The following is an 18,106-nucleotide window of genomic DNA, read 5'->3' as shown; positions in this document are numbered from 1 at the left end:
TCTTTGTGTTCAAGACCAGCCTGCTCTACATTTAGAGTTCCAGAAAAGCCAAGGCTACATAGAGAATGTCTGTCTCATATAAACAAACAAACAAACGTATCCAAACTGTTACAGTTAAGGCACTGATGTAATAAGAAAGTTCAAATGGTAAAAAACCAAAACCCCCAAAGTCCTTATTTAAACCAGATTCTATAGTAATGTCAGCTTTTGGGCTGTTAAATATTGATGGGCTGATTAGCATTCTAGGTTGGCTAACTACCTTCTTGGTAACAATAAACTGCCTCACTCAGCATTTCTTCCTAAAGTTTGGCAAATGCTTAAAATGTATCATCAATGTATGTAGTCATCACCTGCGGCTAAAAAGGCACATGTTCTGCTGTGTACACATGGGGACCAGTAACAGTACTACAAAATGCAACCTGCCTGCTCCTATCAAGATAACACGGTTATCTGTGTTTCATGTTATTAACACAAAGGCAGCTACCATCGGTACACATACCCTGGCAGATCTCTCCATTGTGTAGGCCAAGCCAGAGTGCACAATGTCTTTCTCAGATGCACCCTGTTAGGAAAAAGAACATTAAGTTAACAAATACACATTTAAGATATGCTTCTTGTCTTCAAGTACCCAGGATCAGGCTGATATGCAGCAAATCAGAAAAGACATATAATTTCTGTACTGTATCAATGTATACTGGCAAGCTAGACAAAACACATTCTTCAAAAGCAATTTAGTTTTAATGATACTTGACAACCACAAAACCCGTGAAATAAGCACACATGAAAACAACCACAGCAAAGAAGCCAGAGGGCAGGCAGTAGTCACATTAGCACGGTCCATGTCCGATGCTGTCAAAGCTTGCTCACCACTCCTGCAGGCGAGCAGGGCTAGACACAGAAAGGAGTGTGGCTGAAGCAGACTGCAGCTCTGGGAAGACCTTGCCTGTGGACTCATGGGCAGCTTCAAAGCTGGAGGGTCTTAAGATCTTTTTGTTGTTACAGACGCTATTGAATTGGTTTCTTGGGAGGGACTGCTAAAAAAATTAAGTCACCATTGCTCCTAATGTGACACAATACAGCTATACAGTATATATATATCCTAAGGTGACAGATGAAAACTTGAAGTATTCGATTACCAAAAGAGTGTACCGCTCTGGACCGGCACGTGGTGCATGCCTGAGAGTCCAGAACCTGAGACGTGGAGGGAAAAGGAACAGGAACATTGGCCAGCTGTTGCAAATAACCAGTTGTTTACATCGAACATCTTATAATTCACATTTCTACAACACTTGTGTACTCCTGGTTTTGTGTGTCAACTTGACACAGCTGGAGTTATCACAGAGAAAGGAGCTTCAGTTGAGGAAGTGCCTCCACGAGATCCAGCTGTAAGGCATTCATTCTCTCAATTAGTGATCAAGAGGGGAGGTCCCCTTGTGGGTGGTGCCATCCATGGGCTGGTAGTCCTGGTTCTATAAGAAAGCAGGCTGAGCAAGCCAGGGGGAGCAAGCCAGGGGAAGCAAGCCAGTNAGTAACATCCCTCCATGGCCTGTGCATCAGCTCCTGCTTCCTGCCATGTGTCAGTTCCAGTCCTGACATCCTTTAGTGATGAACAGCAACGAGAATGTGTAAACTGAGTAAACCCTTTCCTTCCCAATTTGCTTCTTGGTTATGATGTTTGTGTAGGAATAGAATCCCTGACTAAGACACTTGCATTATATTTGTTTTGATTCATAAAATTAGGAAGATGAAATAAACTTGCTAATGGCAGAATAGTGATGTTTCTCTTACTCATTAATCAAACACTTGAGCGAAAATACTGTGTTCTGGGCATGTTTAGCCATTAGGGACACAGCAACGAAAAAAAAAAAGGACTCCTGTGTTTTTATAGTGTGCAGTGGATGTATGTGTGTGTCCATACATGCAACACATATATACAGACTTGGAACTAGGATGCTAAGCAGATGTGCAACTTTTGGACTCTTTTTTTGAGACAGGGTCTCAGTAGCCTAGGCTGGCCTTAAATTCATATCAACCCTCTTATTTATGTCTTCTGAGTTCTAGGATTACAGATTAAGTTTTCTTTGTAATGTATATACAATATTGACACACACTTCAAAGAACTGGTTATCTTTTGTAATCTTTTAAAACTGTCCATATAATTATCTCATATTTTCATAGAATTCTGCCTCAGGTTTACTTTTCAATCCTTGCTGATTAAGTTAAGCCACCTGCTGTACTGCAGAAAGCACCTGAGACAGAATTACTTATTGCCATCCTTTTTAGAATGCAATGAATGGTGAGGCGTCATCACATGATAGCATTATGTTTAACATCCTGATAATACTCCACTTAATCTACCTGGCCTGTCTGAAAGACAGGGCAGGGAGCTCGTGTAAAGGCCACTCTGGTGTTCCAATACTCACCGATATCCTGTCCTGGAACTCTGCTGTGGGGACCACAGGAATAGTTCCACCATGCTTTCCAAACTTTCTCTCTAAACTCTCTTGAACAGACACTGTGAAAAGCCAAGAAATCAAGGTAAGATACTGTTAATAGACCAGGGAGGAAATAAAGGGAGACCTTAAAAGTTTCTCTAACCTATATATGTGTAACCCCAAAACCAGTGTATTAGACATCTGTACCCCTAATGTCATACAAGGGTTAATCATTAAATACCCAGCAAGGAGAACCTTGCCAAATTCCTATAGAAATGTGAATTTAGGTCACTGCCCTGTTTCCATAACACCCGTCACTAGGGTTTTCTTCCTCTGGCTTTGTTAAAAAGAAATGTTGAGGGAAGAGAAAGAACAGAGAGGACCATTCTCAGAGTGGCAGAGTACTGGGACACAGTTGGAGGTCTTGGCTTTATCTCAGCTGGATGACAAATTCTAACAGCTGAGTTTAATGTGGTCAAATAAAAAGTATTACCAGAGGACTCAAAAAAGGGTTTCTACACATGGTAGATCTTCTGTAATTAGTGCAGAAAGAACTGGTCTCATTAGCATCTTCATAAATGTCAGCCAGGACTTCTCTGAGAGCAACTACAGACAGGTTAGTAAGATCAGTGGTGCAGCTCATGTCTGAAAAGGCTTTTACAGTACCACTAATTTATAGATTATATGTGGTGAAAACAACATTATAAAAGTTTGACTATAAACATTTGAGACCTAATAATATGTGGACCATTTATTTAAAAATGTGTACTTTTGCTCTATGGCCCAGGAGGCAGAACAACTGTTTTCTGTGAGGCAAAGTCTCTAGGAATATCAGGAACAGATTTCCTAAGTGTGTATGTTTTCCCAGTTCTTTCTTTGGCCCAAAGGACAATGTTTGGAGATAGACAAGATTTTAAAAACTCACTGAGCAAGTGGTAGTTAGAGTCTCTTTCATATTTGAAGGTCAATCGGCCATAGCTGACATGATTTAGATTCTTCAGCCACTCAAAATAAGACACTGTTACTCCTCCAGCATTTAAGTAGAGATCCTATTTACAAAATGTGACACAGAAAAAAAATATATAAAAGGATGACTTTAATAAAAACTGATTAGAACTCAGTGAACTCACACATCCACAGGTATGTGCGTGACTATGTGCACACATGGAGATCAGGGACAACTTCTGAGATTCAGGTGTCTCCTTCCACCATGTGATTTCAGGGGCAGAATGCTGGACAAACTTAGTACCTTCAGCTTCTCAGCCATCTTGTCAGGCTTAGGAACTCAATTTTAATACCAAGGTAGACTAAACAGTTGTGCTATGCCAACCTGACACAAGCTAAAGTCACCTGAGAGGAGGGGGCCTCAGTTAAGAAAGCAAGCGCCTTCATAAAATGCGACTGTAGGCAAGCCTGCAGAGAGCAGTGGCTCTCACCCTTCCTAATGCTGCTCATGTTGTGAAGACTCCCAACCCCCAAAAACCATTTTTGTTGCTACTTTATAACTAATTTTGCTACTGTTATGATTTTTAGTGCAAATATGTTTGGAGATAGATATCTGGCAAAGGGGTACCCACAGGTTGGAAAACACTACTATAGGACCTTTTCTTAATTAGTGAGTGATGGGGGAAGGGACCAGTCCATTGTAAGTAGTGCCAACCCTGGGCTGGTGGTTCTGGGTTCTATAAGAAAGCAGGCTGAGTAAGCCATGGGAGCCAGTAAACAGCATTCTTCCTTGGGCTCTGCATCAGCTCCTGCCTCCAGGTTCCTGCCGCTTCTATTGAGGATGAACAGTGCTGTGGAAATGTTGCTTTGATCACTGTGTTTCACCACAGCAACAGTAATCTTAGCCAAGATCAAACATCACAAATGTATCTTAGAGATCACTGGATGATGTTGATGATAGAGCTAGTGAATTCTTTTTTTTGGTTTTTCGAGACAGGGTTTCTCTGTATAGCCCTGGCTGTCCTGGAACTCACTTTGTAGACCAGGCTGGCCTCNGCCTGCCTCTGCCTCCTGAGTACTGGGAGAGCTAGCGAATTCTTAACTGTGATCTCAGACTGAACTATCTGTTCACCAACCAGTGGACACAGAGTGCCTCACCAGAAGATAGCATTACCTCTGCCACTACCCAAAGGCAGCTTATTTCAGTTAAGTGACATTTTTCTTTCCTTTTCAGATGCTAACTGCAAAGAGAGCTCTTCAGGGTCTACATTCAGCTGATAACCCCTCTGCATTACCCCAAACTCTGAACACAGTTACTTGCAGTAGCAAATTAAGAAAGAAAAAAGAAATGCTTATGTGTGGGGATGTGAGTACGGGTGCCATAGACGCCAGAAGAGGTGTTGGACTCCCTGAAGCTGGAGGTATAGGCAGGTTGTGCCTGCCTATGTTGGAGCTCTGAACTTGCAAGAGCACTATAGGTTTTAACTGCTGTGCCATCCCATCTCTCTAACCCTAAGTTTTCCTTTTTTCTTTTTTTCCTCCTAGTAACAGGAAGAGAAATTCAAAATGCATAAAGTTAGCAAAGGTAACAGAACTTAAGAATATAAGTCTCCACAGGGGCTGGAGAGATGGCTTAGTGGTTAAGAGCACTGATTACTCTTCCAGAGGTCTTGAGTTCAATTCTCAGCAACCACATGGTGGCTCACAACCATCTGTAATAGGATCTGATGCCCCCGTCTGGTGTGTCTGAAGACAGCTACAGTGTACTTATATAAATAAAAAAAAATTCTTTAAAAAAATATAATGTAGAATTGTATTCTTAGCACAGTATACATTTAACATAACTAGACTTTCAGAGGGTTACATATACTCAAGTTACTGATGGAAGCCAGAGAAGGTGTTCAGGATACAAGAAAAGTGGCTGGCATATTATACTAACCATGCTTCCAATTCTTTTTCTTGAGGCGCTGGGAATTGAACCTTGGACTTCATATATGCTTAGGCAAGAGCCCTACCACCAAGACCTGGCCTCGGTCCTGTTGCCCTTATATTTTTTAAAAGTAAATGAAAACTAGGAATTTACCACAACTGTTGGGCAGTGGTGGCGCATGCCTTTAATTGCAGTACTGGAGAGGCAGAATTAAGTGGATCTTTAAGTTCAGGCGAGTCTGGTTTACACAGAGTCTAACCCTGGAACCCTAACCTGAGATTCAGGACAGCCAGGACTATACAAAGAAACCCTGTCTTAAAAGTCAAAATAAAACAATACAAAAAATAATTTACCATAACTTGTCACATCAGTGGCTCATTTTCCTGCTAGTTTCTAGTAAAATAAATTATGAATCCCAGAACATATAAAACCTGAAGAACATAGGTGACTTACTGGAATAACCATGATGTTTCTTTCCAGGAAAATCTTATCAGCCTCTGGAGTGGTTGGCCCATTGGCACCTTCAGCAATGATCTGCAAGAGAATTGAGAACATGCACAGATGCTAGGAGAATACTCATAGGAAAGAGATGTATGTATGGGTAAGGAGCTAAAAGAAAGAGCGTCATTTTAGTTAAAATTAAACCACTCTACCAAGTGTGCAAAACTGCCTTTTACTTGTCTGTTCCTCTAATTTTCTTGACCATGTTTTGAAATTGGTGATGGTGGTAGAGATCACCGGAACGGCTTTCATAGCACCCGGTGCCCTCCCACACCGATGCTGCTGGCTGGTTTCACAATGGCTTTTACCTTGGCTTTGACTCTGGGTGCATTGGATTTGGTCAACTGCTTCTCGCTGGCTGCAGGAATCAGAATGTCACAGTCAGCCTCCAAAATGCTCCCTTCATAGACCTTGGCTTTGGGGAAGCCCAGAATTGATCCATGTTGCTGTAATTGATTGGGAATCAGAATTAATGGCTGCCAACAGAGTTTAAATGTCCGCTTTAGTGTCTACTATACAAAGTCCGTTTTGTAGGAGCTCTTTGAGAACCAGGTGTGCTGACTCATGTTCCTGTGTTAGGGTTGCTGGAGCTCAGAGAGCGCCGTGAGTCTGAAACCAGGCTGGGCTACCAGGGAATACGAGGCCAACAAAGCGTACACAGCAAGAGCATGTCTCAAAAATATCCTTCCAATGCTTGGAAGGCAGAGGCTAACTAACCAACCTAAGCTTGAATTAAAACAAAACACACGACCTCACCACTCAAAGGTAAAACCAAAAGCGAGGAGAAATAAGACATAAGGGTCTGCCACCAAGCCCGATGATCTGAGTTCAACCACCCAGGACTGCACAGCAGGAGAAACAACTCCTGCAAGTTGCCCTCCAACCTTCACGTGTACATGGTGGCACTACATAAATACAAGTAAATAATTTTTTTAAAGGGTGAGATGGCTCAGGGTTTGCCATCAAGCAATGGCCTGAATTTAACCCCTGGGACCCATATGGCAGGTAGCAGAGAGAACAGAGCCCTGCAGGCCTGACCTGCAGTTGGGTCTAACCCCAACTGTTGCCACAGCACATGACTGTATCAGAGTAACATACCAACTTGAAGTCTTCCAGTTCTTTTGGGTCAATACCATCCGGATTCCATATACTCCCATCAGACTCTCCAACACCAACACATTTAGCACCAAAACGATGTAAATATCTCATAGAGTGCAGGCCCACATTACCAAATCCCTGTGAAGAACAATTATGCGCGACACTGACTGAGTGCAGATAGTATGGGTTGTTTTGGCCAACATAAATCCATATTCTACTAGTTTAGAAGCAAGTCTCAAAATCCTTTTGCTAAAAGAAGCAATGTTCTGGGAAAGTAGATGGCTTAGATGGTAAAGGTACTTGCTACCAAGTGACTTCTGATGATCTCAGTTTTATCCTAAAGACCCATACAGTGAAAGGGGAGAAGCAACTATCATAACTTGTCCCCTGGCCTCTGTGTGCTACAGCACACAGACGCACTACATATTTATTTTTTTTAAAGAAGCAATATATTAGGCAGCTTTTTCAATAACAAATATCTATGATCAAAAATATGAAACCCAACTTTCTGTTGCCTCTGAAACTGAGCCCTGGAGTAGTTTAGGACAACCATATCCACCTAGCCCAGTGGTAGTATGACTGTGTATATAAAGGTACAGCGCTATTTTAAGGTAGTACTAAACCCAAACCTCGAAGTGAAATACATGCTAACTAGAGACAGACTTAGATCAATGTGAGAATATTTCTGCATGCTTACTATTGCTTTATAGTTAAAGCCTTTTCCCCTTCTGAATGCGATTTTATGCTTAAATGAGGACCAAAAGAAGTTGGTGACAGTCATGTTATTATCTAATATTAAGACACATTAAATTGGGTCTAATTCTATGAGTCATATCAAAGTTACGGGGAAAAAAAAAACTTCACTTTGAAAACAACCATTCTAAAAATGTAACAAATTCTCAGAGTCCAATGTTAGTGCTATAAACTGAAAAATCTTTAAAATTGTAATGCATATCAGTTATTGTGAAAACAAAACCTGGGGCTGGTGAGATGGAAGAGTAGATAAAAGTACTGTGCCAAGCCGAGGACCTGAACTGAACCCTTGGGGTTTACATGGTGGAAGGCCTGACCTGTTCTGACCTCCCCACCCTGCAGCTTCTCTTCTCACGTAACTAAATATCCACAGCAGAAGGAACCAAAGCTGTCTTATCCACACTGTATTACCTGAACAACAAATGTCTTATCGCCAAAGCCTGGGGTCATTCCTAAAATGCTCATGTAAGAAGCCTCATTGATGAAGTTTTCAATTCCATGGAAGACACCCCGGCCAGTAGCAGAGATGCGCCCGTGGATGCCTCCTTGACTGATGGGTTTCCCAGTCACACAGGCATGTGCATTGATATCCTGTAAGAGAGGGCCAGAGATGTAGCTCGCAAGTACAGTGCTTGTTTTCCTGAGCAAGGCTTGAGGTTCAACCCTGGTGCCATGTTAAAAAAAAAAAAATCCTGTGAGAGTAAAGAACCACCATTTAAAGACTTTAGATCTCTTCTGGGACAGGCCACTGACCTTGAGCTTGTGATCCTTGTCTCAGCCTTCTGGGTGCTGGGATTACAGACAAGTGCCACCACAGCCAATGCTAAGCTCTGTTTCTATGATCAAGCCAATACAACAGCACATTCTTGTTATCTAGGCACATTTTCATTAAGAGTGTGTGCAAGTTGGTGGTGTGGCACTGCCTGTAACCCAGTGTTTGCTGAGGCAGGAGAAGTTCAAGTTCAAGGATGCTCTGGTTATATACTAAGACTATTGCAAAACACAAAATCTACAAGACTACAAATCTCTGAGTATGTGTGAGCTATGTTTAAAGTTCATATTCACCAACAGGGAGGTTCCTTTTCCAACTATTAGATTCCTGTTCTCATAGGTAGGCTGTTTTTCACATTGAGAGAAACAGTTTAGGAATTCAGTGTTAAGCATAAATAACAATACCATAAGCATAGATGTAATTCAGCTTGAAGCTATTACTCCTTTACTGAAAACCTAAGCCACACGAAGTTAGGGTACACATGTCATTCGTAAGCACCTTAAGATTATCAATATAAAAAACAAAACCCACAAAATGCAGAACCAAAAGAGGAGTGGTAATTTTCTTGGATGGAAAGATGCTGTATTGTATTCAGCCAAACTCATTTTGAACTTTAACACACCATTAAAAAAAAAAACAAAAACAAAAACAAAAAACTGGGGTTGGTAACACATACCTGTAATCTTAGCACTTGGGTTAAAAGGCAGAAGCAGGAGAATCTTCAAATTCAATACCAGCCTGCTCTAAATAGTGGGTTCCAGTAGAGCCAGGGTTACATAGTAAAATCTTGCCTCACTCAAAGAAAGAACGAACCTCAGGTTGGAGATGGAGAGATGGCTCAGCATTAAGAGCATTAACTGCTCTCCCAGAGGTCCCGAGTTCAATTCCCAGCAACCACATGGTGACTCACAAACATCTGTAATGGGATCCGATGCCCTCTTCGGGTGTGTGTGAAGAGAGCAACAGTATACTACTCACATACATGGAATAAATAAATCTTTTTGTTTTTGTTTTTGTCGAGATAGGGTTTCTCTGTGTAGCCCTGGCTGTCCTGGAACTCACTCTGTAGACCAGGCAGGCCTTGATCAGAAATCCTCCTGTTTCTGCCTCCCAAATGCTGGGATTAAAGGCATGTGCCACTACTGCCCGGCAGAATAAATAGATCTTCAAAGTGGATGGAGGGGTGATTTCAATCTTACCACCTGCCTTTTTACCATCTTTCAATTAAGGCTATGCACATCTTTTTGCTTACAAAGAGGCCTGGTTAGAAAAACAGGGTCCCTGGCGCCCAGGCAAAGGGCTCACTTGGACAAGCACTTGCTGTGCCAGCATGAGTGCCCCTGGGCTTGCTGGCCGGCCAGTGTAGCCAGATCACCGAGCTCCAGCTTCAGCAAGCTCCTGCCTTAGAAGTAAGGAGGACAGCAGCTGCAGAGGACAATGCTGACCTTGGGTCACACACATACACACACAAAAGCGGAAAAAAAAAAAAAGGGTTTGGGAGCACACTATAAACGCAGCAAGCAGACCTCTGTGAAACAGACACATCACTGAACAGAAGAAACGAGAGGAAGTATGCTCATACCTAGAAAACCAACAGAAGATGAACGATGAATTTTAAACCAGTGACAAAATATGCCTGCTAAGTGAATTAAGTTGTCCACTGCAATAAAGTGATCAACTTCATATTACACTCAACCCAGAAGTCACCTGATTTCTATTCCTATTATTTAACAGGAATTTACATTTTTTACAGAGAGAACTTGGAATTGTATTAGTTATATACTTACCAACAAAAAGAATGAAAGCACGCATGAAAATTAGGCAATCTAGTAAAAGCCCTTAGTAGTTTTCCCACAGTTCTCTTTCATGAATAATTAACACCATCAACACAAAATTGCAAAGCTAGTGCCAAATGGCTCTAAATTGTGGAAATGCAAATGCTGGCTGGGACTGAAGGAAAAACTGTGTGAGGTCAGGCCTGGCGCCAACTGACTCCCTAGCATACCTAATGGAGTTATGGGACCATGTCCCCAACACCATATTGCCAGTACAGTTAGATTACCAGTAATGCTAACCTTTTTAAACCTTGGTTTGGGTCTTTGGATTTCCTATCCGTTAAGAACAGAAGAGCTTTAACCAGCTCCATCCAAGGTTTCTTTGGCAGAGCCTCATAAAACTTCATGCTGCCACAACTGTGTAGGAACCAAGAGTAACAACGCACTGCTGCCAACCGTAGAGCCCAGCTCAAGAGCAAGAGCTCAATTAGTGCCTTCTCAGCATTAAATGGTGGTACAAGGTCAGCTGTGACAGTGAAGGTCAAACTCAGCTCTTTGGGAGCCTGAAGCAGGATAGCTCTAAGTTTCTGTCTAAACTGGGCTATATAGCAAAATTTTGTTTCATTAAAAAAAAAATCTAACACTGTACAAATCTAACACTGTTGCATCTCATTTCAGACAGAAGACTTTTTTTTTTTCTTTTTTTGGTACTTAATAAGGGCTGTGGAGGGATTGTTCTCAGTACATTACTCTATTTAATCCTTCCTTCTTTCCTTCATCCTAACAGTCTTGGGAAGAAGACACTGTTTTCTTACATATGAGGAAGCTAAGGCAGAGACTCTCAACTCAAAGCTGGTGGGCGAGGGAGCAGGACTGCCTGTGATCCAAGCCAGTGTGTAACACCGCTCAGGAAATGTGCCTCTCCTCCAAAGCCCAGCTTCCCAGCAGGGCCCTGGAAAAACCACTACCCGCCCCCCCCCCCCCAACTACCCAGCCTCTTACTCCCTGGAAGGACTGTATTTCTCCTACACGGTCTGCCTTGCACACCAATGATTCTGTGGCGCATACCCAGCTAACTAACAACCAAAACTCTTCTCCCAGGCAGCAGATACCGTTCAGACCGTCTCCCTTTGCTTCTCTTCAATGGTACTCTTCTTAGTTGGAGGCTTTACTTCATGTCCCATTCCCTCTTTTACACTGCCTGCTGTCTGGGATCCTCTATCTAGCCCTCACCAATTCCATCTCCACTATACACAGTGAAACACTCATTATAAGCTCCTCATGGCTTCTCCATTCTTCAGGACAAAGCTTGATTTCTTGGGTGTCCTTAACAGGCAGTGACTTGGCAGGAGCTCTTTAGTCTTTTGTCCCACCTTCCCCTCCTAATGACTGTATAACACTGACCCTCCTGCTTTTCAAGTCCACTGTCTTCTGTACTTTAGGACTTTCTAGTACTTCTTTTGCCTCCCTCTTCTCCCCCACACGAGTCTTTCAGAGCTCAGACCATACTTCCAATGGTTCTGGTTAGGTGCCACTCTCCTTTTATATAGTTTTGAAACAGCGTCCACATTTATGCCATTTGTAGTGTGCGCCTGATTTCTACTTAGTGTAAATGAAAAGTTTCCTGAGACAGGGTCTCTCTATATAGTCCTGGCTGTCTTGGAACTCTGTAGACTGGGCTGGCCTTGAACTCAAGTCCCATCTCCCTCTGCCTCCAGAGTGCTGGGATTAAAGGTGGACGCCACCATGGACCTCCCAAATCCCTTTCTAACCCACTCACCCAACTTTATGTTGTGTTCTCTGTCTCTCTCCTCTTAAAAATAAATAAGCTGGGCACACCTTTAATCCCAGCACTCAGGAGGCAGAGGCAGGCAGATCTCTGTGATTTTGAGGCCAGCCTGGTCTACAGAGCGAGTTCCAGGACAGCCAGGGCTACACAGAGAAACCTTGTCTGGAGGAGGGAAGGGAGAATAACCATCACTTCCCTTCTTAGTTTATGGACATCATTTCCTAAGGTTCCACAGCTTTCAGAAATTAAGTTGTTCTCCACACCCTGGGTTCCTGAACTGTGAAGATGGGGCTGGTGTCACACAAACAGCTACTCTTCCTGCAGGATTTGTCACAGCAGTCTCTTCAATGTCAAGTAAGCCCACACTAGGCCCTGCCATCTGTGTGTTGACTTACCTCTCTTCTGTCACCTTTCCACATGCATGTCTTACCTGCAATCTCAGCTGTTCTCTTCCTCTTAGCCCCCAAAGCTCCAGATGTTGACATTCAACCAGATTTTCAAGGTCCAGCCCAAATATCCCTTCAAAAAGGCCTCCTTTAAGAACTTAGAAGTCTACCTTTATGTTACACCATTTCCATACCTTAGCTCATGTGTCTTTGCTCCTCTTTAAGTGAAAGTATTTTTGAGGGGAAGGCAGAACTGAATGTACCATCTATTGCTCTAACAAATGAACTGATTGGTAAGGGTCTGAGCAAAAACTCAGTTCATGCTCACCATGCTCACCGTTCAGAACAGAGGGGGTAAGTGATATGCATACCAAATGTATATAAAGGGAGATGAACCCAGCGATTACCAACTTCTCATTAAATCAGATGACTCATTACTTCTGTGGATAGCAATGCAGGAAGCCTTGGGTTTCAGTGGATACTCACATAGTGCCCTATGGTGCTGGCATAGGTGTCAGCGATCCAGGACATCTCCCGCTCACCCGTGCTCATGTCTGGGGCAGGCACATCAATGCCAGGACCTGGGAGCACAGGGAAAGGGCAGTGTGCCAGTTTTTAAGATAAACTTATCCCAAACATAAAGATGCTTGCAATTCTCTAAGAGAACAATGTCACTGTGGCTAGAAAACTTTATATTTCATTTTGGTATAACAAACTGAAGTTATAAAAATATTCAATAAATGTCTCTTTTCTATGAAACTTGCACACACAATGTTATGCCACTATTTCTTCTGTTAGAATTTACTCTGCTGTATCTGGAAGTTACTACAAACAGGCTCAAAGTTACTCCTGGGCCTTCAGGGTATGATGCCTGCAAAAGTTTGGCCTCTCAGACCTCAGTGTCCTGAACTGTAATTAGAGATAATGTATCATTTGAACACTATAACAGGACCATCCTGGTTACTGATAGACAGGCAGGAAGAGATAGCTCTCTGTTGGCTGAGGTCGTCTCACTAAGTAGGAAGGGTCGAGGAGGCGACACTGCTGAAGCAAGTGTGGCACTTTCACTCATGGAGCACTTCTGACTATTAGCCAGTGTCTGTCAGGTGCAGCATTTAGTTCTCCAGAGCACAGCAAACTACAAAGCAAGGCTGAGACTAACAATGGCTCCTGGGTAATAATGGTGCCCATGTTGCTTCTAACACAGCTGGGCACGGTGAACTTACTAAGCAACGCTCACTCACGCAGTGAAGCTCACTCCACTGTAAAGGGAGAACTATGTAGAATGCGCTCAAAACCGAAAGATAAAAGGCAATTATTTAAGATGCTAGTAAGTAAGATTTGGCATAGCTACACAAAGAAGTACTAAATAGTCATTAAAAATATTGACTTAATGACTTGGAATTATCATCAAATTCACTATGTGGAAAATGGCAGGTTTCATATAGCCACATGTTCTTACTTACACAAAACTCTATACCCTTCCTCCTTTCCGCTCTACCCTTTGCACATACATGTCTCTGTCCTTCTTTTTTTTTTTTCTCTCTCTATATTTACATACATGTATACAGGTAGAGTAAGATAGGTATCAATAACATGTTTACTATGTTCTTGCAATCAATTTTGCATTGTAATTTTCTACAAACCTTTAAGTCAAGGTTCATGTGTTATGGCCCCATTAAGTCTGGCTCTCCACACCCTTGTCTCCGTATTTTAGGCATCTTTCAATCACAGAATGGTTAACCTCCACAACCCCGATCTCCATATAGAACTCTGACCTGAAGGAAAGACTTTCCAGCCTCATCCACTGATGAAAGGAAGAGCCTACTTGTCTGGTTTGCAAACTTTCTATTTCTCAAAGTGATATGCTTGGGCTACAGGTTAGCACAATTTTACAATAACCAATTTACAATACATATTTATTTCATAAGCTAAGGACAAATTGCTATAAGATCTGTTTAGAAATATCTATGGAGTAACATTACCTGCTTCAAAACAATAAATATGAACTGGTAAGTCTGCAGTAAACAGTTTGTCAATCAAAAAGACATAATGAAAAACACAAAGACATGACTGTTGACTGATAAGCTTGCATTTCACAAGTTAAACAAGGGAAGCAAGGAGAAATCCACGAAAAATTAGCCTGACAGACTAAGGGTAAGACTGATCTCCTACTATAGGTTCACACAGGATCAAGCTACAGGATGTACAGATTACAAGTAATTTCTGTACTACAGAATTCTAACAGAACATGCACATAAGGGAGGGGTTGAAGTCAGGGTAGTTCTGGTGTATGGAGTCACAGGGAACATGAGGAACCTGCAGGGCAAAGTTACAGTTGATAGGTACCATCTACACATACACACACACACACACACACACACACACACACACACACTCATATACACACAAAATTTTCTAGGCTTTTCCAGAATCTGAAGAGGGAGTATTTTTCAATTTGTTCTGTGAAGCTGGTATTACTTTATTGCCAAGTCTGGACAAAGAATAATTGTAAAGGGAAAAAACAATATCTAAGTTTAAGTTGATACTGTAAGAAACAAATAACCATACTGGTCTACAAATATTAAACTTCATTTATTTCCTTTTGTATAGATACAACACACTGTATTAAATATACAACATCTTGCCCATATGGATTTGATTATAGAAATTACTAAGTATACTAACAAAACTCAAAAACAACCCCCAGTATATCATTATCCCTTATAATAGCATCAAAAAGACTATGTAGTTGTCTCTAGTATTGAGAAGTATGAAGAAAATAATCCCAATAAGCAGAAAGATACCTGTGTTTATGGATTAGAAGGCTTAATTTGGTAAACATGGACCCCCCCCCCCATGGCCTCTATATTCAACACAATTCCTATCAAAATCTTACTTTTCCTCCTCTCTCCCACTCCACCCATATCTGACCCTAAGCTCCCAGGGTTAACAGGGTAAGAATTCAGACTCAAGTCTGATGGTGAACCCTGTAGAAAGGGAAGTGAGAAGACAACAGATAATATGCTTTCAGTTTGCCCTCTACAAGCCAAGGGGCCAAATTACTCAGACTTAAAGTACTCTGCATCCTTCAGAGTTCCAATGAGCCACTTTTGGAATTTTCAAGACTTATAACTATGTTGGAAAAAATGTATGAAAATATGGTGATAAACATGACTGCATGAAATATGAAAAACTCAAGGATAAACTATAACTAAGATTTTAGGCTAAGAGCAAACATGCAATTCAAATAACCACAAAGGCAACACCAGGCTGGAATATGAATTTACCATCTTGAAATCAGAAAGCATCCCTTTAGGCAAGAGCAAGGTGCTCATTAACTTCTGTTGGCAGAATGTCCCTGGGCAATGAGGCACACGTAAAATCCATAGTAGTGATCATATGAAGTATGTCAAGAACCCTAAGGACTTTAGACAAAATCTTATAACAGTCTAGCTTTTCCTATACTCACTCCTGTACTAATTCATTTATTTCAAACCTTACTTCCTAACAACAGAGCAAGTTTCAATATGCAGCTTAATTCCATAGGAGCTTGTCACTTGTGGAGGAAACATGGAGGGAAATCACAGGCACAGGAAAGCAGAGTTAAGAGGATGGTGTGGCCAACCCCATTCCAGCCAGTTTCCCTTTAACATTCTACTGAGTAACCTTACTTATTTAAGTTAACCAGAAGCCTGTAGACCAAGAACTATTAAGACAAACTACTTAGAAACTGAAGAGTAAATAACATGTACACATCCCAAGAAATATTCCTACCTCACATAAGAACTTATCAACACAAATACGAGGCAATAAGATAATCAGGCAGGTGAAGTAGCCTTAGAAATGGAGCATGCTCACAAAAGCTCCTCTAACTGACCTGAGCACTCCTCAGAGATTGAGGGAGAATGGAGTTCATCACGTCAGCCTCACTGCCACCTCCAGTGAGGTAAAGGAACAGCTTTAACACATTAAAAACCACTAGCTTCAAATGACATCAGATTTTTTTCACATGTTAAAAATACTGTTATAAATCCAGTATTTAGTAGTCACATTCCTTTTCATGTTTCAGAAAAGGGTGTGAACAAGGCAGGAAAGAGCTCTCCTTAGTGTCCTTGTCCCACACTGCAGTGAGAACCCGAACTTGTTAAAAATAGGCTAAGGTCTGTCTATGAGAGCTATAATAAAACCTGGTTTCTAGAAGGGAAAGAACAACTATACCTAAGGTATATAAAAGCAGGAGTTTCATCAAGACCGTTACTAGGTAGGTGTTTCACTCTATACAGAAACACACAGGGCAGTACATACCAATAAAACCCTTCTTGGCCAGCTCCATAGTGAACCTCCGTGTAATTTTTTCTAATTCATTATCCTACAGAGAGAAACAAACACACAAAGAAACACATTTTTGATAAAGAGGATTTTTACCATGTTTTCTATGACAAGAACCTTCCCACACCCCTCATACACTCCCAGTAGCACGTGGAACAGGCACTTCTAGTTCCTTTTTTGAGCCATGGTTTTACTATGTAGCAGACTAGACAGACCTGGAACTCACTATGTATCTCAGTCTGGTAAAGAAAACCTAGGTCAATAACCCTAGTATAAAGAAAAAAATGGTTTTTCTTTCTTTCTTTTTTTTTTTTCCCTTGGTTTGCTTTTTGAGACAGAGTTTCTCTTTCTAGTCCTGACTGTGCTGGGACTCAGAGACCTGCCTACCTCTGCTTCCCAAGTCCTAGGATTAAAGGCACGAACTATCACTGCCGGTTTTTTGTTTGTTTGTTTGTTTTTTTTTTTTTAAAAAAAAGATTTCAAAAGGCCTGTTTGGACTATAGAGAATTCAAGGCAACCCCGTGAAACCCTGTCTCAGTATAAAAAGTAAAAGAGAGGGTTGGGGAGACAGCTCGGCGGGAGAGCATCTGCCGATATGTGAGGGCTAGAGTCTTGGTTCAGTGAAGGCATGACTGAGAGTCTTACTGGCTGTCCTTGAACTTGCATGTAGTCTAGACTGGCTATGAACTCAGAGATCCATCTACACCTGCCAGGCGTGGTGTCTGTAACTCCATCACTGGGAACACTGAGGCAAAAGAATGTGGAGACAAATAAGGCTATATAGGTATAGGCTATAAAGGGAAACTTTGTCTAAAATGTGTATGTGTGTGTGCATAATGTAGACATGACAGTGTGTCCTGCAATCCCAGTACCTAGGAGGTAAAACAAGTCATCCTAGGGTATATATAGTAAGTACCAGGTCAGCCCGGACTTCAGAGCAATAACATCCCCAACCCCTCCTCTTTTCGGATTCTATCGATCTCTCTCTCATACACTCACACAAAACAGTTATAACTATATAGATCCTGAGGTGGTTTCAATAGGGATGGCCCCTATAGACTCATGTGTCTGAATGCTTGGCCCATAGGGAATGGCACTATTATGGAGGTGTGGCCTTGTTGGAGGAAGTGTGTCACTGGAGGCAGGTTTTGAAGTCTCCTAGGCTTAAGCTGGGCCTAGTGTGGCAGTCTCCTTCTGTTGACTGTGAATCAAGATGTAGAACTCTCAGCTTCTTCTGCAGCACATGTCTGCTGTATGCTGCCATGCCCTTCTATGCCCAAGTATGGGTGACAGTGTGTTCAAGGAGTCATCAAATGGTGAATTTCAGAGAATGAAACCACACAGCTAACCACTGTAGCAACCAGTTTTGTTTTTGTTTTTTTTTTTTTTT

The 18,106-nt window shown here is 41.8% G+C and overlaps 1 protein-coding gene across 1 annotated transcript in view; it reads right to left on the bottom strand.

Moving 5' to 3' along the window:
* Window positions 1-18,106, bottom strand: part of Glud1 (glutamate dehydrogenase 1) — a 33,827-nt gene that overhangs the window by 2,314 nt on the left and 13,407 nt on the right. Inside the window, exons 4-12 of the mRNA XM_021203080.2 lie at window positions 16,693-16,756; window positions 12,871-12,965; window positions 8,074-8,253; window positions 6,910-7,047; window positions 6,120-6,257; window positions 5,764-5,844; window positions 3,361-3,484; window positions 2,424-2,515; window positions 500-562 (exon numbers count right to left, since the gene is read on the bottom strand). Coding sequence (XP_021058739.1) covers window positions 500-562; window positions 2,424-2,515; window positions 3,361-3,484; window positions 5,764-5,844; window positions 6,120-6,257; window positions 6,910-7,047; window positions 8,074-8,253; window positions 12,871-12,965; window positions 16,693-16,756 — 975 coding nt within the window. The remainder of the gene's footprint in view (window positions 1-499; window positions 563-2,423; window positions 2,516-3,360; window positions 3,485-5,763; window positions 5,845-6,119; window positions 6,258-6,909; window positions 7,048-8,073; window positions 8,254-12,870; window positions 12,966-16,692; window positions 16,757-18,106) is intronic.

The sequence above is a fragment of the Mus pahari genome, chromosome 8 (genome assembly GCF_900095145.1).
Source record: "Mus pahari chromosome 8, PAHARI_EIJ_v1.1, whole genome shotgun sequence".
NCBI classification, from domain to species: Eukaryota; Metazoa; Chordata; class Mammalia; order Rodentia; family Muridae; genus Mus; species Mus pahari.
This window is presented reverse-complemented; position numbering and strand designations above follow the sequence as displayed.